Source organism: Physeter macrocephalus, chromosome 14 (genome assembly GCF_002837175.3).
Source record: "Physeter macrocephalus isolate SW-GA chromosome 14, ASM283717v5, whole genome shotgun sequence".
In the NCBI taxonomy this organism is placed as follows: domain Eukaryota; kingdom Metazoa; phylum Chordata; class Mammalia; order Artiodactyla; family Physeteridae; genus Physeter; species Physeter macrocephalus.
In genome coordinates, this window is record NC_041227.1 from 45,786,278 (window position 1) to 45,812,506 (window position 26,229).

General features: G+C 42.0%; 1 protein-coding gene across 3 annotated transcripts in view; it reads left to right on the forward strand.

Annotated features, from left to right (window-relative positions):
• DZANK1 (double zinc ribbon and ankyrin repeat domains 1) overlaps positions 1-26,229 on the forward strand; it is a 75,546-nt gene that overhangs the window by 19,300 nt on the left and 30,017 nt on the right. For all 3 annotated transcript variants that reach the window (XM_007114752.4, XM_028499190.2, XM_028499192.2), the window contains 4 exons: positions 1,570-1,655; positions 6,259-6,376; positions 13,069-13,182; positions 21,740-21,832. In XM_007114752.4, coding sequence (XP_007114814.1) covers positions 1,570-1,655; positions 6,259-6,376; positions 13,069-13,182; positions 21,740-21,832 — 411 coding nt within the window. The remainder of the gene's footprint in view (positions 1-1,569; positions 1,656-6,258; positions 6,377-13,068; positions 13,183-21,739; positions 21,833-26,229) is intronic.

Consider the following 26,229-nt stretch of genomic DNA (forward strand, 5'->3'; position numbering starts at 1 on the left):
TCCGGAGCCTGTGCTCCACAACGGGAGAGGCCACAACAGTGAGAGGCCCGCGTACCGCAAAAATAAATAAATAAATAAATAAAATAAAATAAAATGAAGTGAGGATTATATGCACCTCCTAATATGAGAAGGACTTGGTATTTCTCTGGCATTTGTGCCAAAATGCATGACTCACTCCAATCATGAGAAACATCAGACAAAACCAAATTGTGGGAGGTTCTACATATGAAGATCATGAAAGATAAAGACAGACTGAGGAGAGAGTCCAGATTAAGGGAGACAGAAAAGACATGACCACTAAGAGCAAAGTGTGATACTGGACTGGACCCTAGTCCAGGAGGAAATTATAGCTGGGAAGGCCATTGCCGGTGTGACTAACGGAATGTGAACAAAGATATGTGGATTAGATGCTAGTATTGTATCACTGCTGACTTTTCTGGTTTTGATGTTTGCACTGTTGTGTAGGAGGACACCCCTGTTCTTGGGAAATGCTGTAGTGTTTGTGGGTGGGGGAGGAGGGGAGTCATGACTGCAGGTTATTCTCATGCTTCCGAGAGAGAATGGAGCACCTGGGGCAAGATGTCAACATGAACAAAGGAGTTAGTTGTACTCTCCCTGCACCTTTTCTCTATGTTGGAAATTATATCAGAAGAAAATGTTACAAAAATAAAATAAAATGGGGATAATGTTGCCTATTGACCTTAGGAGGTCACTGTGAAATGTGCCAGGCACGTTTTCCTACTCTCAGACCCTCCATAAGTGTTAGCTTCTCTCCCTCAGCCGTCCTTTCTGTTCCCTTCCCCTGCCACTCCGACCCCTGGACCATATCCGACAACCAGAATGGGCCATCACTGCCCTGCCTGTGTCTTCACACGTGGGTTTCCTCTACTTGGAATTCCCTTTGTCCTTCTGTCTACTTAACAAACTGTTCTTTACTTTCCCAGGCCCAGCTCAGACATTACAGCCCTGGGGAGCCCTTCTCCCCGATCAGGTGAATAGGATCATAACCTCCCCAGGTTCTCGTGGGACTCAACACAGATGTGTTATGACACTGAGCCCATGTGTTTCAGTACTTTGTGTGTACACCAGTTCAGCTCCTTGAGGGCAGGGACTATGTAGTGTTTATCTTTGTCCCCCAACCCTGCATCAAATACAGTGCCTGGTACAAAGAGGATGCTCAAATTAAAATATATCTAAGTGAGTTAAATGTTTCTGGATAACAGCAGATGACTGTTCTCTCAGGTGAGTCCTTTTCCTAGGGATTTAATCTTTGAGAAATATGGATGCTCACTTGGGTTTCTAAATTCTGAAATCTGGTCTGTGTGATGGTAATTCAGATCTCTTTTCTTGTAAACTCTTGTTTTTAATGAAATATACGTGTCTGATGATGAACATCACTTTAGTTTTTTAATTAAAATTATTACTTAATAATTCATCATTACTTAAGACTTTCCCCATCATGGTTTTTAAAAGATGGCTGCTGGATATGGTAGGACAAAGCACTGAAATGAACTCTTAATGTAATTTTACTGTACTGTAGCATGATTTTATACATATTCTTAATTTTAGTTCCCTGGTTTTGCACATATAACTGGCCAGAAGAGTTTGACAAGCACAGAGATCATGAGGATTCAAAGGGAGACAGACTTTCTCAAGTAAGTATTGCATTCTCTTTACTGTTTCTTAAGTTCTGCTAAGACACAGTATGGTCAAAAAGAATTTGAGGATGGGACATAACAGTGGTATTTGCCCCAACTGTTTTTTATTAAATTTTTACAATATTTAAAGGTTCAAATGACATACAATAAACTGCACTTAAAGAGTACAGTTGACATATACATATAGTCTTGAAACTATCACCACAATCAAGAAAATGAACAAATCCATTACCTCCAAAAATGTCCTATGTCACACCCTTTTGAAATCCTCCCACGTGTCCCTCCCCATCTCCAGGCCACTGTTGGTATGCTTCTTGTCACTGCAGCTTAGTTTGCATTTGATTCCGTATATAAATGGAATGATTCGGTATTTACTCCTTTGCCAGGCTTCTTTCACTCCACCTAATTACTTTGAGGTTCACCCATGTTGTTGCATGCATCAGATGTTTATTTCTTTTTAATGCTGAGTAGTATTCCATTGTACAGATACATCACAGTTTGTTTATCGTATTTCCTATTGATGTACATCTAGGTTGTTTTCAGTTTTGGGCCATTACAGATAAAGCTGCTATGAACATGTGTGTACAAGTTGTCCTGTGCATATATACTTTCATTTCCCTTAGGTAAATAGCTAGGAGTGGAATGGCTGGGTCATATGGTAGGCATATGTTTAACTTTTTAAGAAAACTGTCAAACTGTTTTCCTAAGAGGTTGTACCATTCTACATTCCCACCAGTAGTGTATGATGTATGAGAGTTCCAGTCTCCCTACATTTTCACTAACACTTTTATTTTTATTTGTGGCCATTCTAATGAGGTGGTAGTTGTGGTTTTAATTTGCATCTCCCTGGGGGTTGGGAGGGTGGGTGAAATAGGTGAAAGTGGCCAAAAGGCACACACTTTCAGCTGTAAAATAAATAAGTCCTGGGGATGTAATGTACAGCATGGTGAGGATAGTTAATGATACTGTGTTGCATATTTGAAAGCTGCTAAGAGAGTAGATCTAAGAAGTTCTCAACACAAGAAAAAACATTCTGTAACTATGTATGGTGACAGATGTTAACTAGATATTGTGGTGATCATTTTGCAGTATATACAATTACTGAATCATTATGTTGTACCCCTGAAACTAATAAAATGTTGTATTATTTAAGTCTTTTTTATCTTTACTGATTTTGTCTATTGTTTTATCAATTATTGAGAAAATTATGCTGAAATATGTGACTATAATTATGAATTTGTCTACTTGTCCTTGTATTTCTATCGGCTCTTGCTTTATGTACTTTGAAACTCTATTATTAAATATATAAACCTCTTGGAATCTTATGTCCTGTTGCTGAATTGACCCCTTTATCATTACAGAATACCTTTTTTTAAAAAAATTAATTTTTATTGTGGAGTAGAGTTGATTTACAATGTTGTGTTAGTTTCTCCTGTACAGCAAAGTGAATCAGTGATGCATATACATATATCCACTCTTTTTTTGGATTCTATTCCCATATAGGTCATTACAGAGTATTGAGTAGAGTTCCCCGTGCTATACAGTAGGTTCTTATTAGGTATATATTTTAAATAATAGTAGTCTGTATATGTCAATCCCAGTCTCCCAATTTTTCCCTCCTCCCCCCCGAAATAACCTTTTTTAACCCTGATAATATTTTTTGCTCAGAAATCAAATTTGTCTGATATTAAAATAGCCATTACTGCTTTCTTTTGATTAGTATTTGCATGATATATCTTTTTTCATCCTTTTTTTTTAAATCTATTTGTGTTTCTCTATTAAAGTTGGTTTCTTTTAAGCAGCATATATAATCGGTCTTGCTTTTAAAAAAGCTAACAATCTGCACTTTAATTGGGCTGTTGAGAGTATTTATATTTATTCTGATTATTGATATGTTTGAATTTGTCAGCTGTCATGCTATTTGTTTTCTGTTTGTCTTATCTATTCTTTGTTGCCCTCCTTTTTTTTGGCTTACTTTTGGATTAATTGGGTATGTTTTATGATTTTATTTTATTTTGTATCCTTTGTTGGCTTATTAGCTATACGTTTTCTTCTTAGTGGTTGCTTTAGGGTTTATAGCACACATTTTTAACTTATTACAGTCTGTCTTCAAGTAGTATCATGCCACTTCATTTATAGCCTAAGAACCTTATGACAGTATACTTCCAATAACTGGATAACTACAGCCTTTGTGCTCTTGTGGTCATTTATTTTACTTCTACAAATATTATGAACCCCACAATACATTATTACTTTTATTTGACATAATCAGTTATTTTTTTACAGTCCTTTATACTTCTATTGTGGTAAAATATACATAAATAAAATTTACCATTTTAACAATGTTTAAGTGTACAATTCAGTGCGTTAAGTACATTCACAGTGTTGGGCCACCATCACCACCATCCATTTCCAGAACTTTTTCATCATCCCAAACAGAACTCAACTCCCATTAAACAATAACTCCCCATCCCCCTATCCCTCCAGCACCTGGTAATCTCTGTTATATTTTCTGTTTCTATGAATTTGCCTGTTCTAGTAACCTCATGTAAGTGGAATCAGACAATATTTAAGCTTTTGTGTCTTATTTCACTAGCATAATATTTTCAAGGTTCATCCATGTTGTAGCATGTATCAGAATTTCATTCCATATTAAAGGTAAAAAACATTCCATTGTATATATATACTGCATTTCATTTATCCAGTCATCTGTTGATAGACATTTTAATTGTTTCCACCTTTTGACTATTATGAATAATGCTGCTGTAAACATTGGTGTACAAGTATCTCTTTGAATCCCTACTTTCAATTCTTTGGGGTATTTACCTAGAACTGAAATTTTTGGATTATGTGGTAATTTTATGTCTAACTTTTTTGTGTGTGTGTGTGTGGTATGCGGGCCTCCCTCCGTTGCGGCCTCTCCCTTTTTTTGTTTTTTTTTTTTGCGATACGCGGGCCTCCCTCTGCCGTGGCCTCTTCCGTTGCGGAGCACAGGCTCCGGACGCGCAGGCCCAGCGGCCATGGCTCACGAGCCCAGCCGCTCCGCGGCATGTGGGATCCTCCCAGACCGGGGCGCGAACCCGGTTCCCCTGCATCGGTAGGCGGACGCGCAACCACTGCGCCACCAGGGAAGCCCTATGTCTAACTTTTTGAGGAACTGCTAAACTGTTTTCCACAGCAGCTGCATACTTTACTTTCTCACCAGAAATGTTCAGGGGTTTCAATTTCTCCACATCCTCACCAGTACTTATTTTCTGTTTTTCTAAGTCATCCTAATGGGTGTAAAGTAGTATTTCATTGTGGTTTCGATTTGCATTTCCCTAATGCCAAGTGATGTTGGGCATCTTCTTTGGAGTAATGTCTATTCAAATCCTTTGCCCATTTTTGAATTGGGTTGTTTGTTTTTTGTTGTTAGTTGCAAGAATATTTTATATATCTTGGATATTAATGCCTTATCAGATATATGATTGATAAATATTTTCTCCCATCTGTAGGTTATCTTTTCAGTCTTGATAGTACTTTTTGATATTCAAATTTTTATGAAGTTCAATTTATCTATTTCTTTTGTTGCCTGTGCTTTTGGGATCACATCCAAGAAATCATGGCCAAATCCAGGGTCATGAAGCTTTTTTCTTATGTGTCCTTCTGGGAGATTTATAAATTTACCTCTTACATTTAGGTCTTTGGTCCATTTTGTATTAGTTTTTGTATATGGCATAAGGTATCAATCAGTCCAACCTCATTCTTTTTCATGTCACTGTCTGGTTTGCCCAGCACCATTGTTGAAAAGACTATCCTTTCCCCAAGTGGACTCAACTACAAAGGCTACTGATTGTTGAGAGGCCATGGTAGAGACTGGTGCAGGCAACCAAGCCATCTAGTGCACAGTATGCAAACGTCATAGATGCTGAGCAGTTCAGATAGGTCACAGGATCGGGGCCCCAACCTGCCTGGAAATGCCTAGCAGCAGCAGTGTTATTCACAGGGGAACCCAGTTCCTGGAGTCCTTTCACTTTGGCTGATATCCAGAACCAGGTAGGTGGGTGAGGGCTGAAGGATGGGACCCAGCTGCCTAGGAAATGGTGCCAGACGCTGCTGGGGCAGAGCCTCGGACTCCACCCAGGTGAGTGAAGACAAAGGCAGGGCCTGACTGACAGTGACTCCGGAGTGCCAGGTAAGAGGACCTCTCACTGAGGCTGGGCTCAGTGCTCAGGTGGGGAGTCAGCAAAGTGCAGCATGGACATTCCTGGAATTCCCACGGCTCACCCTCACACATACCAGATACAAGGTGATGGGACGACTGGGGCCCCATTTGGGAAGTGGAGTCAAAGGCGGCTGATAAACTGCTGCCGTGGCCGGGAAGTGAAATGGGCCTGGCCTTCAGGTGAAGGGCACCATTGGTCCCAGCTGTACGGCTACTTTGTAATAAAATGACTAGACAAGCATCTCCCATCTTGAACTTGTTCCATAGGCTTTGAGTGTGTTCTGCTTTCTGTTTTATTTTATTCAAAAAAAGTTTGAATGCTTGTCAAGATTGACACCTGACTTCTCAATGTGCACTCCTCAGAACATGGCCAGTCAGGACCCTCTTCTGTTGCAGGTGTGCCCACTGCCTTGTGCCCCGCCCGTCTGACCCCTTTGCCCGCTACTGTCTAGAATGTGGCTCTTCTGTGCCGCCCATATTTGGCTGTCGTCTCCCACCCCCGGAAGGAGCTCAGGTGAGCAGCAGAATCCTTAAAATCTTCCATCGGTTTAACTGATCTTTGTTTGCAGCAGGAGCAGAGTACCTGGCACATGTGAACCACAAACATAAATACTTGTTGAAAAAATTACTGGCAAGTGAATCTTGTACTATCCAGACTCCTACTTAGGAATGAAAAACTTGTTTGCAATGCCATTTCTTTTGTGTGGCCTCGAAGAAGCATAGGCTCAGAAAAAGACTGAAATCTTTTTTTTTTTTTTTTTTTTTTTGCGGTACGCGGGCCTCTCACTGTTGTGGCCTCTCCCGTTGCGGAGCACAAGCTCCGGACGCGCAGGCTCAGCGGCCATGGCTCACGGGTCCAGCCACTCTGCGGCATGTGGGATCTTCCCAGACCAGGGCACGAACCCGCATCCCCTGCATCGGCAGGCGGACTCTCAACCAGTGCGCCACCAGGGAAGCCCTGAAATCTTTTTATTTCAATGATTCACATATGGATAAATACATGTTTCCTACTTATATGATATTTCTGTTCATAAACTGGGGACAATAAGGAAATATATTCTAGAAATAAATGACCAGGAGTACTAATTACAAGTCTGTATATCCATAGGATACTTCATTCTGTCCAAAGAAGCTGTTTATATAGGCTATAGATTGATCAGTATATCTAAATTTAAAAGTTTTAGCTAAGTGTAGATAATAATTGATATTATCCTACCATTAAGTTTGTAGTTAGTTAGAAAACATACTTGGCTTACTAAAAATCAAAACCTTCACCAAAATGTGTTCATCTTTTACTCATGTGATACTTTGGGGTTTTTTTGGACTAAGGTTTACAAAATGATATAAAAGGATCTGTGAAGTTGACTGAAAATGACCATTTAAAAAAGATAGTCACTGAGAAAAAGTCACTATGCAATAAATTCAAAGTCCAGAGTTTTAGGATTGAGTTATGCATTTAAGCAAGTGGCCAGATACTAAATGGATATGCTGTAGAAGTCAATTTACTTCCATGATATATATTGAACTCCTTGTAAAAGATGGTACAGCAAATAAAACATGAACAGGTCTCATTGGTTTGAATTTTCCCTGCTTATATTCGTTGGTGCGATGACAAAGTTATTTTTTACTGGCCTGCAAACAGATTTTCAAGACTTTCTTTGTTGCTACAGGGAGAAAAGGTTATCAGGGATTATAAATATTCAAAATGATGACATTTGCAACATCTATACTGCCTGTAAATGACATTTATTACCGTGCTCTAATGTATAAACAGCTTTGTAATTTGACCTATTGAGTTCTTATTGTGTCCTGCTCTCAGCTGGGTTTCTGGTGCTCAAAAGGGAGATCCTACTCCTAGGATCCCAGACCCAAGACACTCAGGGTCTCATTAGAGAGATGCAGAGGGGTGCCTCTTCATCCTGCCTTGTGGATTTCTCCGTTGCCAGCTGGCTTGATGTTAATTTTTGTCAGTAGAGGCTCATTGCTGGGAGGGACACTGCAGCAGAATGGTCTTGACTCCTCTTCCTGTTTCTGCTGTGCTTCCCTCTCCCTGTGCTCTGACGGTGCTCAGCTAACCTGCAGGACACCTGGTTGTGCTGAACCCCGGTGAACTGCATGGCATCTCATGAACGGCTTCTGAGTGGGCTCCACGGGTACCCAGCCAGCTTCCAGAAACTCTCTCAGGCATCCCAGGGGGCAGTTTCCCAGCACGTTTCGTCAGCAGCCTGCACGTGGCTTCCCAGCATGTCCTGCCAGCTCCCCAGGGGGAGAGTCCTCATGAGTTTCATAGGATCCCGCCTGCTCTGGGGTCAGCTCTGGTCTGTGTCACCCCAGTGAACTTCTCTGCCATCCAGTGGGTGACAGCCACACCCAGTTCAGTAAGTGCCTCTTCCAGATTCAATCCTCTTCAGGTCCTCTGCCTCAGCCGGAGCAGCAGTGGCTCTCCCCATCCTGGGTAGTCCTGTATCCTTTAGAGTTCGCTTTACCCACTAGCAGTTAGTCCTCTGTTGTTAGTTAAACTTTCCCTTTTCAAATTACCCTGAGGTTTCTTTCTCCTGACTGGACTTTGACTGATACAGAGTTGGTACCAGGAGCGGCTCCAGGAACTAGACCTGCAAAGAAGGGGTTTGGTCTTTCCCTTTGCTCGGGAGCAGTGCTGAGCTCCTTGCCCATGGGAAACAGGATGCTAGTAATTCATAGCATGAAGTGGCATCACAAGAAATCAAGCTATGGGTCTGGTAGTGAGGAAGCATCACCTAAAGCAAGCCTCTTGGGTGGCCAGGTGACCGCTGCACTTGACGGATGTGGCAGCAATGATGATACCAGGGCAGTGGTGTGGACAGTTCTCCTGAGCACCTGGGAGCATCACAGAAACCGACAAGCTCAGGACCTTTCACTCATAATCCAAGAACCAGAGTGCCCCCATGGCAGCCCCAAGAGAACCTATTTCTTGTAGCTCCAGGGATTTGCTGCTGAAAGCAAACACGAACTTTAGTTGAATATGTTGGTGAGTTACAGCATAAGCTGAATTCACTTTATCACCATATTTCTTTTGTGAAAGTTTGGGTATGTATTGGGACAGAACAGGATCCTGAAACTGGGAATGGAGATGTTGGCTTGGACCCAGATGAAACACACATTCTTGATTCCTTAAATTACTCTGCCAGTGGATGAGCTGGCCCTCCTGTCTGAGGATGCTAGCCCTCCTTTCCTTGAAATCTCTGTGATAACCTCGCCTGGGGCAGTGGCCTTGAAAGGGGATGTGTATTCTCATCAAGACTCACCATAGCCATCCTGTAGCATGACTACAGTCCAATCCCAGCTGCTCTAGAGGGACAGGTGTACTCTGTGATCCAGGACAAAAAGCTTACACATGAAAAGAAGAGCACAATTTTGCTAACGTATATTGGCAGAATCTTGGGGGACAAGTCTGGGAGTGGATTTTATTTTATTTATTTATTTATTTTTAATTTTTTATTTTTTTTTGTGGTACGCGGGCCCCTCACTGTTGTGGCCTCTCCCATTGTGGAGCACAGGCTCCGGACGCGCAGGCTCAGCGGCCATGGCTCACGGGCCCAGCCGCTCCGCGGCATGTGGGATCCTCCCGGACCGGGGCACGAACCCACGTCCCCTGCATTGGCAGGCGGACTCTCAACCACTGCGCCACCAGAGAAGCCCTGGGAGTGGATTTTAAATGAGGGCAGAATATAACACTAAGTTGGGCCAAATTCACTGATATGCATGCCTCTTTTATAGATTCTGGATTGATTTAATATGTTAGCTAATGAAGCTGGTGGTGACTCCAGCTGCTTTTTGGGTTGGCTGACTAAAACTTGGACTCAGTAGTAGCCTATGGTTAGTGAGACTCGATGCTGAGTCTTTCCTGATATCACGTTGGAGTAGGTTTGTCAGGTGTGTCCTGTGTGCCCCCAACTCTCACCTGCATTTCACAAGAAGGCCCAGAAGACACGTCCTTCACTAAGGCATAGAGTGAGGAATACATATTAGTGAAAGGAGCGCCTGCATCCTTGAAAAGTTCCATGGCTGCTTTCCTTGGAGGCCAGACATGATCATGGGGCGATGCCACTCTTGAGATGGGCTCCCTGATTTCAGGGAGCTAACGGGGATTCCAGAGGTCAAGTGGCAGCACTTAACTGCCAAAGACAAGGTGGGCACATCTACTGTAAAAGGCCGCAGCAACATATCATCAGAATCTGATCGTGGTCTTCCTAAGAATGAAACAGATGGGCAGCCTACTAGTGTCTTGCTTGGTTTATATAATAGAAAAAAAAATCACGTGTTTTGTAGCCAAATACGTGACTTGAGCCACCACAGTGGAACATCCAAGGGTGTCACCCAGTTTCAAGACTTAAGTCGATTCACAAACCCACAGCTCCCTAACTGAAGGGCGGCTGGGTGTCCTTGAGGATGGACCCTGCATCATTGCAAGTACATGTCATAGGTCATCCCTGAAGCCTTTTCCAGAGGGACCTGTGCCTTGAGGAAAAGGAAATGCCTAAACCTTTGGGGGATTACTAGATACTAACTTTGAGTTGATGCTGATCCTTAGAGTTCCAAAACGCCCCTGTGGTCCACCAGTAAAAGTTGGGGCTTAGAGTCATCAGGTGATAGATGGAGGCTTATCTTAAGGCTGACTCATAGTTTTTGCTTCATGTATTCTGGGGACTTGTTGTTATGTTCATGTACACTTATAATTGCTGTGTCTTCCTGATTTATTGACCACTTCATCATCACAAAATGTCTCTCTTTGTCTCTAGGATTATTTCTTGTTTTTAAAGTCTTTTTTTCCTGATATTTATGCAGTCACTCTAGCTCCCTTACCCTTACTATTTCCATTATATACCTTTTTCTATACTTGTATTTTCAACCTATTTGTATCTTTGAATCTACGGCATGTCTCTAGTCGGGCATACCTCTCGTTTTTTTTATCCCATCTGGCAGTCTCTGCCTTTTGAATGTGGTGTTATTGTCTATTCATATTTAATGTCTTTAATGATACGATTGGATTTACATATGCTGTTTTGCTCTTTGTTTTCTATTTGTCTCACGTCTTTTTTGTTCCTCGGTTCCTCCTTTGCTTCCTTCTTTTGTGTTAAATAAATAATTTTTAGTATGCCATTTTCATTCCTATGTTTCCTATTTTTTTTTTTACTATTTTAAAAAGTTCTTTTCTTTTTAAAAATTATTTTCTAAGAGAATGCTAGAGATTACAACATACTCCTTAATTTCTCAAAGTCTATTTCAGAATAATTTAACTTAAATCCAGTAATACACAGAAGCTTTGCTCCCATATATCTTCTTTCTCCCCTCAGAGACAATTTCTATTGACTGTTTGTTTCCCCTGAGTACTGGTCACACTTTCTTGTTTTTTGCACATCTCACAATTTTTTCTTGAATTTTGGACATTTTAGATAGTATAATAAGTCTGGATTCTGACTTTTTCTCCTTATGTTGTTGTTTTGGTTTTTTTGTTTATTTACTTGGATTAACTCTTTCAAGCCTGTCTTCCCTGCAGTTTTCAGCCACTAATATCAGGGTTTTCCCTTTGTTTTATTTTTAAGCCTGGGATCAGCCCTGGGTATGCATAGTTTAGAGTTCAACTGAAGATTGGCCAGAAGTTGTGCTCAAACACCTTGGTCCTCCAAGGCTTCCAGTCTCTGCTGAGGGATCTGTTGTGGGCTGGGCAGAACTTCAGGCTGTTTTCAGGTCTGCCCCAGCTCTTACTTTATGCTGAGCTTTCTTGTATCTTCATGTGCAGCCAAGGATGTGTGGGTGGCTTGGACCCTCTTAGGTCTAATGCTGCACATGCGAACATCCTCCAGTCAACTGAGGGTGTGGGAGGAGTTTATCAAGCCCCCTAGAGATGACCTACCTTCTGGAACTCCCCGTCAGCTCCCTGGCTAGTTGCTGGTTCATCAGTTGCCCCAAACAGAACCGTGAGCTCAGGCTAGTGGATCCACTGTCCTCCCTGAGATCATCACCTTAACCGTGCTCCAAATCACATGAACCCTGCCCGTCAGCAGCCGCAAAGCTGCTGCTTTTCACAGCCCGCCCTGCTCTCTGGGGCTTCCACACTGACGGAGCTTGAGGAGGATGGGGACAGCCCAAGCAAGACCCAACAGACGTGTGGTGTCCTTGCCCGAAGTTCATTACTTTTCAGTTTGTTGTCTGTCTTTGGTTGACTTTCAGAATTTTTAAAGTTTTATCCAACTTTATAAACTCTTTCAAGCCTGTCTTCCCTGCAGTTTTCAGCCACTAATATCAGGGTTTTCCCTTTGTTTTATTTTTAAGCCTGGGATCAGCCCTGGGTATGCATAGTTTAGAGTTCAACTGAAGATTGGCCAGAAGTTGTGCTCAAACACCTTGGTCCTCCAAGGCTTCCAGTCTCTGCTGAGGGATCTGTTGTGGGCTGGGCAGAACTTCAGGCTGTTTTCAGGTCTGCCCCAGCTCTTACTTTATGCTGAGCTTTCTTGTATCTTCATGTGCAGCCAAGGATGTGTGGGTGGCTTGGACCCTCTTAGGTCTAATGCTGCACATGCGAACATCCTCCAGTCAACTGAGGGTGTGGGAGGAGTTTATCAAGCCCCCTAGAGATGACCTACCTTCTGGAACTCCCCGTCAGCTCCCTGGCTAGTTGCTGGTTCATCAGTTGCCCCAAACAGAACTGTGAGCTCAGGCTAGTGGATCCACTGTCCTCCCTGAGATCATCACCTTAACCGTGCTCCAAATCACATGAACCCTGCCCGTCAGCAGCCGCAAAGCTGCTGCTTTTCACAGCCGGCCCTGCTCTCTGGGGCTTCCACACTGACGGAGCTTGAGGAGGATGGGGACAGCCCAAGCAAGACCCAACAGACGTGTGGTGTCCTTGCCCGAAGTTCATTACTTTTCAGTTTGTTGTCTGTCTTTGGTTGACTTTCAGAATTTTTAAAGTTTTATCCAACTTTATAATTGCTTTTTGGAGAGAAGATGTGTCGATTTCCTCACTCCATCATGCTGTAAGCTATTTTTTCTTTTCTTTATACCTCTTTTTTCTACAATAAACATGTTTTTACTTTAATAAGAAAGAAATAAGAATAAAAGTGGTAATTATTTAAAAGAAATTTTTACAAAAGCAAATTAAACCTTACATTTTAAGATCTACTTATACCTTCAGTTTTTGCCAACCTGACCTCTTTCTTTGTGCAGATGGGCTTATGTGCAGAATGTGAAAACCTGGTGCCCATGAATACGCCCATCTGTGTGGTCTGTGAGGCTCCTCTCACTCCACAGCTGCAGCCACAGGCCAACCTCCGCTTGAAGGTAATGAAATGTGAATCTGTAAAAGTATGAATAAAACACATAGAAATTAATGTTCGAACCATTAAACATCTTTCTTCAGCTGATGGAATTGGCTAACAATTGATAAGCTAATACCTGTGAACAAAATCCACTCTCATTTTTGGAAAGGCATCTGCCCAAGAGTTTAACTTGCCAGTAGGATCTAAATATCAGGAGAGATACACAGAAATGTGTTCCCTGAACATGGATTTGGAGGACAAATTGCACTGCTGCTAACACAGACAATTGTTTACTTCATATATTTAAACTCGAACATTGTAATTAATATTGACTTTTCATCTTGTCCTTAAAGTCACTTCATGTTTTCGTTTGCTTTGTTGGATTATGGGTCTCTATTATGTAGAAAAGAAGGATTACAGCTAGTCACATGGATGAAAAAGTTAAGTATCATCATGAACATTAAAAAAATCTTGTTAGGGCTTCCCTGGTGGCGCAGTGGTTGAGAATCCGCCTGCCGATGCAAGGGACACGGGTTCATGCCCTGGTCCGGGAAGATCCCACATGCCGCGGAGTGGCTGGGCCTGTGAGCCACGGCCACTGAGCCTGTGCGTCTGGAGCCTGTGCTCCGCAACGGGAGAGGCCACAACAGTGAGAGGCCCGTGTACCGCAAAAAAAAAAAAAAAAAAAAAAATCTTGTTAGACAAATGACGTCACGCCATGAAAACTTTTTTGGTAGAATTATTGAACATACAACTATATGTATCTTTTCTCCATTTTTCAATTTATAGTCCCATTCACCTCCTTTTTACTTGACCTCAAGTAAAGGTCACTAGAGGATGAAATAGATTTAATAAAGATAACTTTGGGGATTAAAAAAGCAAGAATTTTTAGCAATAAGGGAAGTGCATGGACTTAACGTACAATTAGAACTGTAACACTCTGAAAATGACCTCGTGGAGTCTATGTGGGCAAAGTTTATGAGAGAAAAGGTAAGTCCACTTTTTCTTACATGTCCCAGCTCCCCTTCACTGTGAAAAAAATGTTCAAAAGTATCCCAGGCTAAGTAAACCTTCAGAAGTGAGATTTTGAAGAACTGGCTGGGCCAAAGTCAGGTAGATGAAAATTTACTAAACTTTTTGTTTGATGACTATTTTCAATCTTAAGAAACTTTAGAAGTCACTGCAGGAAGCCACCATACAGCACTGGAGGCCTATCTCCAAACTTCCTATACATGAGAGTGAGACACCAGCTTCTCTCTTGTTTAAGTCACCACGATTTTGGCTGTTCTGTCAATCACAGCAGCACCTGTTCTCACTAATATTTACATTATCCGGGATATTTGAAGATAATATCATTTCAAACCCTTTGAACTATTCAAAACTGGAGGAATAGGGGTAAGTGTTGGCTGAGAGCCAAGTTCAGTATATATCATGTCACCTTCAGCATTTGAAACCCAGAGTTCTTCCCATGTTGTGGAAAGACAGGGGGTACAAAGGTATAAGTAAGTCCTCTGTTGAGGATAAACATAGGACTTCTATAGTGATTAGGAGCGTCAAATCCAGGAGTGACCCCTTTTTTTTTTTTTTTTTGCCTTCTCTCTTTTTTTATTAACATCTCTATTGGGGTATAATTGCTTTACAATGTTCTGTTAGTTTCTGCTGTATAACAAAGTGAATCAGCTATATGCATACATATATCCCCATATCCCCTCCCTCTTGCGTCTCCCTCCCTCCCTCCCTGTCCCATCCCTCTAGGTGGTCACAAAGCACCGAGCTGATCTCCTTGTGCTTCCCACTAGCTATCTATTTTACATTTGATAGTGTATATATGTCAATGCTACTCTCTCACTTCGTCCCAGCTTACCCTTCCCCCTCTCCATGTCCTCAAGTCCATTCTCTACATCTGCGTCTTTATTGCTGAGAGTGACCCCTTTTTAAAGTACAGTTTTGATGAGAGAGAGACAATCACTTGAAACTGATTTCTACTCTATTAATGGGCCAAAGGCAGAACATATACCTTATAATGAGGAAATCAACTGATAATTCAAAGATGAAATTTAGAAAATCAAGCCTGTTTGACTTCTGATGTTGAGTTTTCAAAGGGAATCATGAAATTACTGAGTACCCAAGCTTCACATTAGCTAAAAATGCCTCAAATAGGCACAGTTTCAATAAAGGGCTCTCTGAAACATTAACTTTCTCAAGATCTTAGGAAATAATGATTTAGGGTACATTTATCATTATCCCCAGAAGTGAGAATCTCATGACCATTTCTGTTGGCACGGTGTTTTTTTCCCTGGTGTTTTGTCTGTTTTAACATTGGACTCGTACGATTTACTATTGTTTTCAATAAAGACATGACTTCAACAGCTGTATGTCTTATACTATTAGTTACACTGCTTTAGCTGTGCTGCTTTTACCAAAGCATTTGGGTCACTCTTGGCACTCCATCCTCTTCTTTTTTGTGTACTTTACCACGTACACGGTACATTCTGCACCCTAAGAACTTCCTGGAATAAGTCTGAGCTCTCAGCAGTGCCAGGTGGCACAGGGAGTGGTGTGAGCCTGAGAAGCAGTTGCTGGACACCTGCTCTAGGGTCCCTAAACAGGGACGATTAGGGGAAGGAGCCTGAGGAAGGAGCGAGGTCCCCTGGCAGCTGGCATCCCTCACCAAGGCGCAGCCATGAACCTTCCTTCAGGTTCACCCAGTTTCTCTGGGTTCCACCTTGCCCCTCCCGTGCCAGCCCTCAGGTACTGAGGAGCTTTTTCAAAGGCACCTTTTGATGTGGCTTTACCAGCTGCTGCTTCCTGGACCACCCTCTAGGGCTCTGCTCACTGCATTCCCCGGGCTGTGACCCCTGCACCCACTGCCCCAGTGATCTGGGCCCCCGCTTGCCGTGGTGGCAGGGGGCACAGAGGAGGATTCGTCAGCTCTTGTCAGGGGCCAGGACCAGGGATAGCTTTGAAGAGGGGGTGTCATCTGAGCAGAAGTTGTAGGAGGCATTTGCCATATGGGAAGGGGTGGGACAAAGAGAAGTGATGCGTGGGTGTGTGTTCAGGTATGAGGTGGAGGAGGGAGGCGTGCCAGAAAGACGCACAGAGACCGGAAACTGCAAGATGTGCTCCAAAACTTTGCAAGCAGTTCGGTTTCGTGAGCTGCAGAAATGCTGGCAGGGCCCGTGGGCTGTGGGAAATGGCGCCTTCTCTACCCTTCTTCCCATTGGACCCTGGAGGGTTAAAAGCAAGGACGGCTTTTAATCAGACTTGATTTTTAGAGAGACCTTTGTCACCACAACATCTGATCTTGTGGGAAATGCCTGATTTTTACGACGGGACATTCAGTATTGCTGCTACCCACAGAAGGACCCTGGCTGGAAATCTTCATCCCAGTGGCTTTCCCAGATGTTAGAAGGGCGATAGATTTTTAGATCACATTCTCACCCAGAGAGCCTCCTCTGAGGTCAGTGGGAACACCTGTGTAAGCTGTTCACGGAAGCCAGCGTGCCTTCCCTCCCCAAAGCGCCAGCAAGGCCAGTTGATGCCTCCCTCCCATTTCTAGGTTGGTCTCCATCTCACTCCACAAAGTGCACAGAGCACCATGGGTCCTCTTCCTGCTGTGATGCAGACAGACCCACCCGCTGTGGCAGGCTTCTCTCGTGTTGATGTAAAGCCCTTGTCAACGCTGAGGAATTTTGCTGCATCAGATACTTTTTCTACTGCCAGGATTAGAAGATATAATAGCACGAGTTTCTTCTTTTATCCTCTGGCCTGTATTTCAGAATAGGAGGGATTTTATGTTTTTTAAAATTTTCTAATTTTCAGTAACATGTGAAATAGTCCAAAGATACACAATGAAGTGTGTAATTTCCCCATCCCACCTCTGTTTCTATCCCCTGAAATAACCAACGACAGCAGCTTAGTGAGTGTCCCTCTATGTATTTTTCTAGATGCACAGAAACATATTTATATATGTTCACGCATTTAAATTTGGTTTTGTTTGTTTGCCTAACAAGACTTTGGTAATTGAAATAATTATGTTTTTTTTGTTGTTGTTCATGACACCCAGATTTTCTTTTTGTTTCTCCCTCACCCTTTTTTTCTCTTTTTTCTTTTCTTCTTTCCTTTTTTCTCTTTCTTTCTTCCTTTCTTCCTGCCTCCCTCCCTCCCTTTTCTTTCTTTCTTTTTTTTTTTTAAATAAATTTATTTATTTACTTATGGCTGCGTTGGGTCTTCATTGCTGCCCACTGGCTTTGCTACTCTTCGTTGTGGTGCGTGGGCTTCCGTTGTGGTGGCTTCTCCTTGTTGTGGAGCACAGGCTCTAGGCGCGCGGGCTTCAGTAGTTGTGGCTCGCGGGCTTAGTTGCTCCGTGGCATGTGGGATCTTCCCAGACCAGGGCTCGAACCTGTGTCCCCTGCATTGGCAGGTGGATTCTTAACCACTGTGCCACCAGGGAAGTCCCTCTTTCGTTCGTTCTTTCTCTCTTTTACAAAAAACAAAGGCATCCCTTTGGCCGTTTTCTACAGTTGAAAACTAATGTCAGCATCTCCCATTTCACCAGAACACATGAACTCTTTTAGAAAGAGACCTTCAGCTTCCTTCTGACCTTCAGCTTCCTTCTGGCTCTAACCAGCAACACATGTTTTACCTCCAGGACTCCCATTGTGTCTGGGGTTCCTGGAATCTGTGAGGCTTAGGGCTGGGATCCTCCTGAAGTCATTACTCTGAAAGAGATCTGATGACTCACACAGCGAGGGCACAGGTACCTCCTATGAGACCCCAGCCCGTCGCCCAATGATTCAGGGCTAATGCCAGTGTAACCACAGCTCTGTGTCAAGTTGACCTTGGCATCTTACAAAATCCTCTTTGAGATTAAGTTTGCTACTACCTACTGGTTTGTGTCAATTAAAGCTTATCATTTGGGAGATTAGAAGATTGTTCTCATCTTCCAGCTACTTTGTAAGGAAAATTTTTACCCCAGTGACTAAGCCGGGTCCACGAAATTGCTTGGAACCGTTCAGCTGGTCAGTGTGTTGCCAATGCTGTGGATGAGGCAGCACATGAGGGTATTAGCTTTTTATAACGTGCTTGTTGTAAATGTTTAGGATCCTCATTAAGGCTGTCTGGTGGTGGCCTGAGTCCCACATCGTCCCTACGGACATACATGAATCTATGATGTAGTGATTGTGATACAGGCTTTTATCTGTGGGTCATGGTCACTGCTCTTCAAGAAGTGAGCCACGTGGTGTCAAAAAGCCACCCCAGGGCTTCCCTGGTGGCGCAGTAAAAAAAAAAAAAAAAAAAAGCCACCCCAGAAACCGTGAGGAAAGCCTGTCGACCAAGAAGGCTGTGCTTACTGGACCCAATACAGTGAGATAAACCAGCACTTTGACCATCTTAGCAGCATCTCAGAAGAGAGAAGATGGGGAAGGGTATTTATAGGGTTTCACTACCGCGGTTGGGCGATTTTAAAGAGAATTTGACAGGAATGCAGCCTAAGGTAAACTGTGAGCTTTGGGAGATGAGGATGTGCCAGTGTAGGTTCATTGGTTGTGACAAATGCACCATCTGGTGTGGGATGTTCATAGTGGGGGGTTGTGTGTGTGGAGAGGGGTGTATATGGGCACTCCCTGTAATGTCTGCTCAGTTTTGACGTGGACCTTAAACTGCTCTAAAAAACAAAGATTATTAAATTCAAAAAAATTTTTTTTGAATTTTATTTATTTTTTTATACATCAGGTTCTTATTAGTTATCTGTTTTATACATGTTAGTGTATATATGTCAATCCCAATCTCCCAATTCATCACACCACCACCACCACCCTCGCTGCTTTCCCCCCTTGGTGTCCATACGTTTGTTCTCTATGTCTGTGTCTCTATTTCTGCCTTGCAAACCGGTTCATCCGTACCATTTTTCTGGGTTCCACATATATGCGTTAATATACTATATTTGTTTTTCTCTTTCTGACTTACTTCACTCTGTTTAAAGAGAGTTTTGCAAGGCAGTATTGGGATTGGGCAGAGTTAGTTTGGATTGGGCAGAGTTATGTCATGCTAGTTGTTTTTTCTTTTAATAAATTTATCTATTTTAGGCTGCATCGGGTCTTCGTTGCTATGTGCAGGCTTTCTCTAGTTGCGGTGAGCAGGGGCTACACTTTGTTGTGGTGCACGGGCTTCTCACTGTGGTGGCTTCTCTTGTTGCGGAGCACAGGCTCTAGGCATGAGGGCTCAGTAGTTGTGGCTCGTGGGCTCTAGAGAGCAGGCTCAGCAGTTGTGGCACACAGGCTTAGATGCTCCGTGGCATGTGGGATCTTCCCGGACCAGGTCTCAAGCCCATATCTCCTGCATTGGCAGGCGGACTTTTAACCACTGAGCCACCAAGGAAGCCCCTATCATGCTAGTTTTCATTATTTATTTATTTATTTACTTATTTTCATAAAAATTTCATATCTTTAAGGTGGTGATGTTTTGATATACATATACAGAGTGAAATGATTACTTCAGTCAAGCTAATTAACATATCCATCTTTGTATACTAGAAATTTGCTAAGAGAGTAGATTCCAGGTGCTCTCACCACACACACACACACACACACACACACGTACACAAATGGCAGCTATGGAGGACATACTAGTTTTATTTATTTTTTTATTTTTTAAAAGTTTACCCATTTATTTATTTATTTTTATATTTATTTATTTATTTATTGGGTTGCACCAGATCTTAGTTGCAGCACGTGGGCTCCTTAGTTGCGGCGTGCGAAGTCTTAGTTGTGGCGTGCAAAGTCTTAGTTGCGGCATGCGAAGTCTTAGTTGCGGCATGCATGTGGGATCTAGTTCCCTGACCAGGGATCGAACCCGGGCCTCCTGCATTGGGTGTGTGGAGTCTTATCCGCTGAGCCACCAGGGAAGTCCCAGGACATACTAGTTTTAGATTGTGGGTCCTGCAAGTTGAGGGCCGTTGGACTTAATAAGTAAGCAGCTTTACTTAGTTTATAGTTATCTCTTTCTAGAGTATTTCCTGCAGCAAACAGATGGATTATTTTCATTTGATGTCACTGTATTTTAACTGAGGGACAGGAAATTTGTTTCACTTCTCAGTGGATTCTACCAGATCAGGAAGATCACTGCCTTAAATCTCACAGAAAAGCTCTGATGATTGCAGATTATGCTTTGGGGACCTTAAGCAACTGGGAAGAAAGCTGGAACCAGGGGGGTGTCAGGACCCACGGAGAGCAAGTCTATGGTTCTCTGCCATTTTGAGGAGCAGTGAGTCGGCCTCTGCTCTTGAGGTGTTCTCTGGGCTGGGAACTGTGGTTTCCCGAGCTGGCTCTGGTTCCTAGGAAGACCTTGGGGTCTTTTACGTAAGTGGGACTTGAGGAAGACTTGGAAAGAACAGGGGAATTCTGCAGAATAGTCCAGTGACTAAACAGATGTTAGTTACCAACCTCCCATGGCCGAACTCTGGCTAGGCTGTGTTAACCATCTTTTCTTTTTCTCTTGTTGTTTTCTGTATTGCAACTTATCCCCAGGCTCCTGACTCAGAAGGTTGAACTTATGACCCATTTTCTAAGACGGTCTTTTTACTTTTCCATTTCTAAGTGGGAAACTACAGAGCAAATCTAAATTCATATTTAATATAAAACCCCGTGGGGTAGACCCCAGGAAAAGAACTAGGTTACTTGTAAACATATACTCTTTTGCTGGTCTTGGGCCTTCCTATTTATTGTTGAAGCCAGGAGATGGAGCCTACCAAGTAGCACAGTTTCCACAATGAAAAAAGTAATAACTCAGAAGCAGTGCAACATAGTCAATTTGCCTTCCTAAGGCCAAATGAATACTCTTTTTCAGTTTTTTCATTTTGGGGTTTGTTTCTTTCAAAACTATGTTCATTTGTCTGACACTATTTATGTTGTAATAATTCCTAAATCCAATTTCAGGATCGGGGTGTTAGTATAGGGTCTCTAGCTGGCTGATCGGCTGGAAAGACTGCTTAATGATTTCCTTGTACAGCTGTTTGCTCAGAGGAACACCTATTTCTTTCTTTCTTTTTTTTTTGAACAGTACTTTGATTTATTGGACTTAAAGAATTTACATACTAAATACTGAATAAGAGAAAGAAATAAAAAGCATGATTAAATAAATATGAAACTTCTCAATTATGGCTTTCATGGCTTTCAGAGTATCATGCCTTGAAATAAAACCTTAAACTTGAATCAACCTACAGATGCCACTTCAAATCAGCACAGCTACATATGGTTTCCCTTTTTGCATGGTGTGTGTGTGTGTGTGTGTGTGTGTGTGTGTGTGTGTGAGTGTGTGTGTGTGTGTGTTCAAACTTGTGTTCCATGTAAGTTATTTTGAAAGATAAGTTTTAGATCATGAAATCATCAGAATATCTGACTGCTAATCATCATCGTGGTAGATAATGTACCTCTTATATTATTCCACCTTATTAACACCCTTTTGTCCTAGTATGCTACACTATGCAGATGAATTGGCAGGAAAAATGAATACATTTATCTGTGAAGAAATTAGAGAGCCTCCATGGAAACACGTATTTCTTATTCTCTGTTTTCAAGGAGAAAGTAATCTGCCGCACCTGCGGCACAGGGAACCCTGCTCACCTGAGATACTGTGTCACCTGTGAGGGGCCCCTGCCTTCATCACAAGAGGTAGGTTGACTGCATGTGCCAGTCCTGTATTTTAATGGCTGATAAATGTTCAGTGTTAGTGATAAGAAATATAGTCTGCAGAGGGAAGAGGACGTTTGTAGGGGAGGAGAGGGGAGAGACCAAAAGAAGCTGCTCATGGTAAAGTGAAAGCAACATTTCTATGTTCACCAGTACAAAACTGTTTTCAAAGTCTTCAGGGTGATTCAATCAAGTTGGCAATTTCTTACAATTTCATTTAGTGACTGCATGGAAGGCTGGCGGCAGCCAGTGGGGTAGGGGCCGTTCACATTTCACTCACAGGCAGGCACGTCTGTGTGGACTGTGCCTGCTGTGTTTTTTTTGTTTGGGTTTTGTTTTTTTAAGAAAAAATTTAAGCTTTATTTTGGTAAAGCATTTCAGATTCCCTCAGATCACAGCATATCAATAAGCAAAATGTACACATACTGATTTTATACTACATGTCAAGTCCCAAATTCCCTATCCTAGGAAAGCAAGTTGCAAAGTACAAGTGCTGGTAACAACTATAGGTAGTATTTTAAACAAAAATAAGTGAGTTTTCAGCACTTAAGTGAAATGAGGCTTTAATCAAAATAGACTCAATTCCACAGTGTGCCTGCTGTGTTTTGAAATTGAGAGCATGGTGGGCACCCATCGTTGGATTTCCTGCCAGCCTAACTTGAGTGTTTAAAATGAAGGAATTTAAATATAGTGAATAGGTTCCGTGTAGCTGACCTGTTTTATGTTTATAAATGTTCTGACGAAGTTTAAAATTACTTCCTGGTGGCTCTTGCCCTGGCCTAACAATCCCATGAAGAAGTCGGCATTTACTAGCCAATTAAGAAGAAAAATACTTGCTTCCTCGGGGCCGTTGTATAATATTTCTCTCTGTTTGGGGGGTTTGTTCTCATCTCGGAGCAATTACTTGGGAAGCTGGACAAGCATGTGATGATCAGTGTAGTCAGCACGTTAGTATCAGCAGGCAGGGGGATTGCGATCCCGGGGCCGCCAACACAAAGTACCGCAAACCGAGTAGCTGGAAACAGCAGAGTTTCATTGTCTCACAGTTTTGGGCACCTGAAGTCCAGAATCAAGATGCTGCCAGAGCCCTGTTGTCCGTGACGCTCTAGGGAAGGAACTCTCTCCAGCTCCCTGTGGAGTGCATCACCCCATCACCTGGCCACCTTCTCCCTGTATGACTTCACACCCTCTTCCCTCTGGGTGTGTGTCTCTCTGTCTCCCTTTTTTATAAGGACACCAGTCATACTGGATGAGGGCCCCCCCCATGACCTCATTTTATAATAACTTCATTACCTCTGTAAAGATCCTATTTCCAAATAAGGTCACATTTTTTTAAGAAAAAATTTAACCCCAGGTGCTGGGGTTAGGACTCCTCTTTGGAGGAGACAGTTTACCTTTAAAAAAATCTTGTAACTTCTTTTCTCTGCTTTTATTTAAATTTTTCTTTTTAATTGTTGATTTACAACAATTCACCCCTTAACAGGAAGGTTGGCCAAGATATCTTTTTTTTTTTTTTTTTAATTGGCCACACCACGTGGCTTGTGGGATCTTAGTTCCCCGACCAGGGATCGGACCCGTGCACCCCTGCTGTGGAAGCGCAGAGTATTAACCACTAGATGGCCAGGGAATTCCCCAAGGAATCTGTTAATGCTGTGTCTAATTACTGACAGTCTAAGACTAGCTGATTTGAAGGAACTCTTTTTGTTCCAAGTTTTATAGAGGTATTATTTATAAGCAATAAAACTCACCTATTTTAATTTTACAGGTTAATGACTGTTGGTAGTTATATTCAGTCATTTAAACCACCACCACCGTAAAGATACAGAACAGTCCCATTACCGTAAAAAGTTTCCTCATGTTCCTTGGCAGCTGAACCCCTCCCATAATCACCAGCCCCAGAAAATACTCATCCCTTTGGACACTGTGGCGTTGCCTTTTAAGGAAGTATGTAGCTCTTGTGTGTGTGTGTTTGATTTCCTTCACTTACCATAATGTTTCGAGGTTCATTCATGTTGTATGTATTAATTTTTTAAAAATTTTGGTCATTGAGTACTATTCCACCGTATGGATATACTATAATGAATTCATCCATTCACCAGTTAACAGGCACTTGGGTTGTTCCCAGTTTCAAGCTATTATGAATAATGCTGCTGTGAACATTCCACATGCAAGTTTGTGTGTGGATGTAGTTTTCATTTCTCTTGGGTCAATACGTAGGACTGGGATTGCTGGTTCCATCTAAGTTCCTCTTTAATTTTATAAGATGTTGCCGTACTTTTTTGCCGAAATGTCTATACCGTTTTACATTCCTACCAGTGAGATATGGAGGTTCCAGTTTCTCTGCTTTGTCACCAACACTTGGTATCATCAGGCATTTTTTCATGACATCCCCTCTTTACCATTTTAATGTCTGTAGGATCTGTAGTGCGACTGCCTCTTTCGTTCCAGATGTTTGTAATTTGTGTTCTCAGTTTCCTCTCTCTCTCTCTCTCATCCTCTCTCCCGCCTTTTCTCTCTTTTTCTCAGTCTCTCTCTCCAGCTAGAGACTTATAATTTTTTTTTAATTATTTATTTATTTATTTTTGGCTGTGTTGGGTCTTCATTGTGTGTGGGCTTTCTCTAGTTGTGGCGAGGGGGGCTACTCTTCATTGCGGTGCGTGGACTTCTCGTGGTGGCTTCTCTTGCTGTGGAGCACGGGCTCTAGGTGCACAGGCTTCAGTAGTTGTGGCACACGGGCTCAGTAGTTGTGGCTCACAAGCTCTAGAGCACAGGCTCAGTAGTTGTGGCGCATGGGCTTAGTTGCTCCTTGGCATGTGGGATCTCCCCAGACCAGGGCTTGAACCCGTGTCCCCTGCATTGGCAGGTGGATTCTTAACCACTGCACCACCAGGGAAGTCACGTAGAGACTTAAAACTTTTTTTGATCTTTTCAGAGAACTAGCTTCTGGTTCATTGATTTTTTTCTATTTTTTGGTTTCATTTTTTGGAATTTTGCTCTTTATTGTTTCCTTTCTTCTCTTTGTTTTAGATTTTATTTAATATTCTCTTTCTGATTTCTTAAGGTGAGAATTCAAATCTTTGATTTAAAATTTTTCTTCTTTTTAAAAAGAGACTACAAATTTATCTCTAAGAACTTCTTTAGCAATATTCCACAAATTTATGTAAGTTGTATTTTTATTATAATTCAGTTTAGTTTTATTAAAATTTTATTAAAGTATATTTTGTAACATCCCTTGTGATTTCTCCTTTGACCTATCATTTATTTATAGGTTGGTTGTTTAATTTCCAAATATATGAGGTTTCCCTTATCTTATTGTTACTCATTTATAATTTTATTCCATTATAGTCAGAGAATATACCCTGTATGATTTGAGTTATTTTCAGTCAATGAAAATTGTTTTATGTCCCATTATATAGTCTAACCTGGAAAACATACCAGCTGCACTTAAAAGTGTGTTCTGTCATTGTGGGTATTCTATAAATATCAATGAAGTCAAAGTGTAATGTTGCACAGATCTTAGATGTCTTTGCTGATCATATTCTAATTGTTCTGATAAATGCTGAGAAAGGGATATTAAAACCTCCAACAATGATTCTGGAATTGTTTACTTCTGTCTTTAATTCTGTCACTTTTTGCATCATGTATTTTGTTAAGCACATAAACATTTTTTATTGTTATGTCTTCCTGGTGAATCTAACCTTTATCGTTATGAAATTTCCCTCTTTATCTCTTGTAATACATTTTTTCCTGTAAACTTGTTTCATCCTATATTGATACAGAACCACTCCAGCCTTCTTTTTTATTGTTTACATGGAATATTTTTATCTATGTATTTATTTTCAGCCTATATAGTTGGACCTTGTCTGTGGCTTCCATATAGTTGTTTTTCCTTTTTATTTTTTAAATTTTTAAATTTGGGGTTTTTTTTGTTTTTCCTTTTTAAAAACAAAATCCATTGTGATAATTTCTGCCTTTTAAGTGGTATGTTTTGTCCATCAAAGGTTAATATAATTATTGATATGTTTGGTTTTTGATCTACCATTGTTTTGTTTTGTTTTGTTTTTGCGGTACGCGGGCCTCTCACTGTTGTGGCCTCTCCTGTTGTGGAGCACAGGCTCCGGACGCGCAGGCTCAGTGGCCATGGCTCACGGGCCTAGCCGCTCTGCGGCATGTGGGATCTTCCCGGACCGAGGCACGAACCTGTGTCCCCTGCATCGGCGGGCAGACTCTCAACCACTGCGCCACCAGGGAAGCCCTGATCTACCATTTTATTATTGATTATTGATTTTTAGTTTTCCCATCTGTTTTGTTTCCTTTGTTCCTACTTTCTTGCCTTTTGGGGGTTTTTGAATACTTTCTAGAATTATATTTTAATTTTC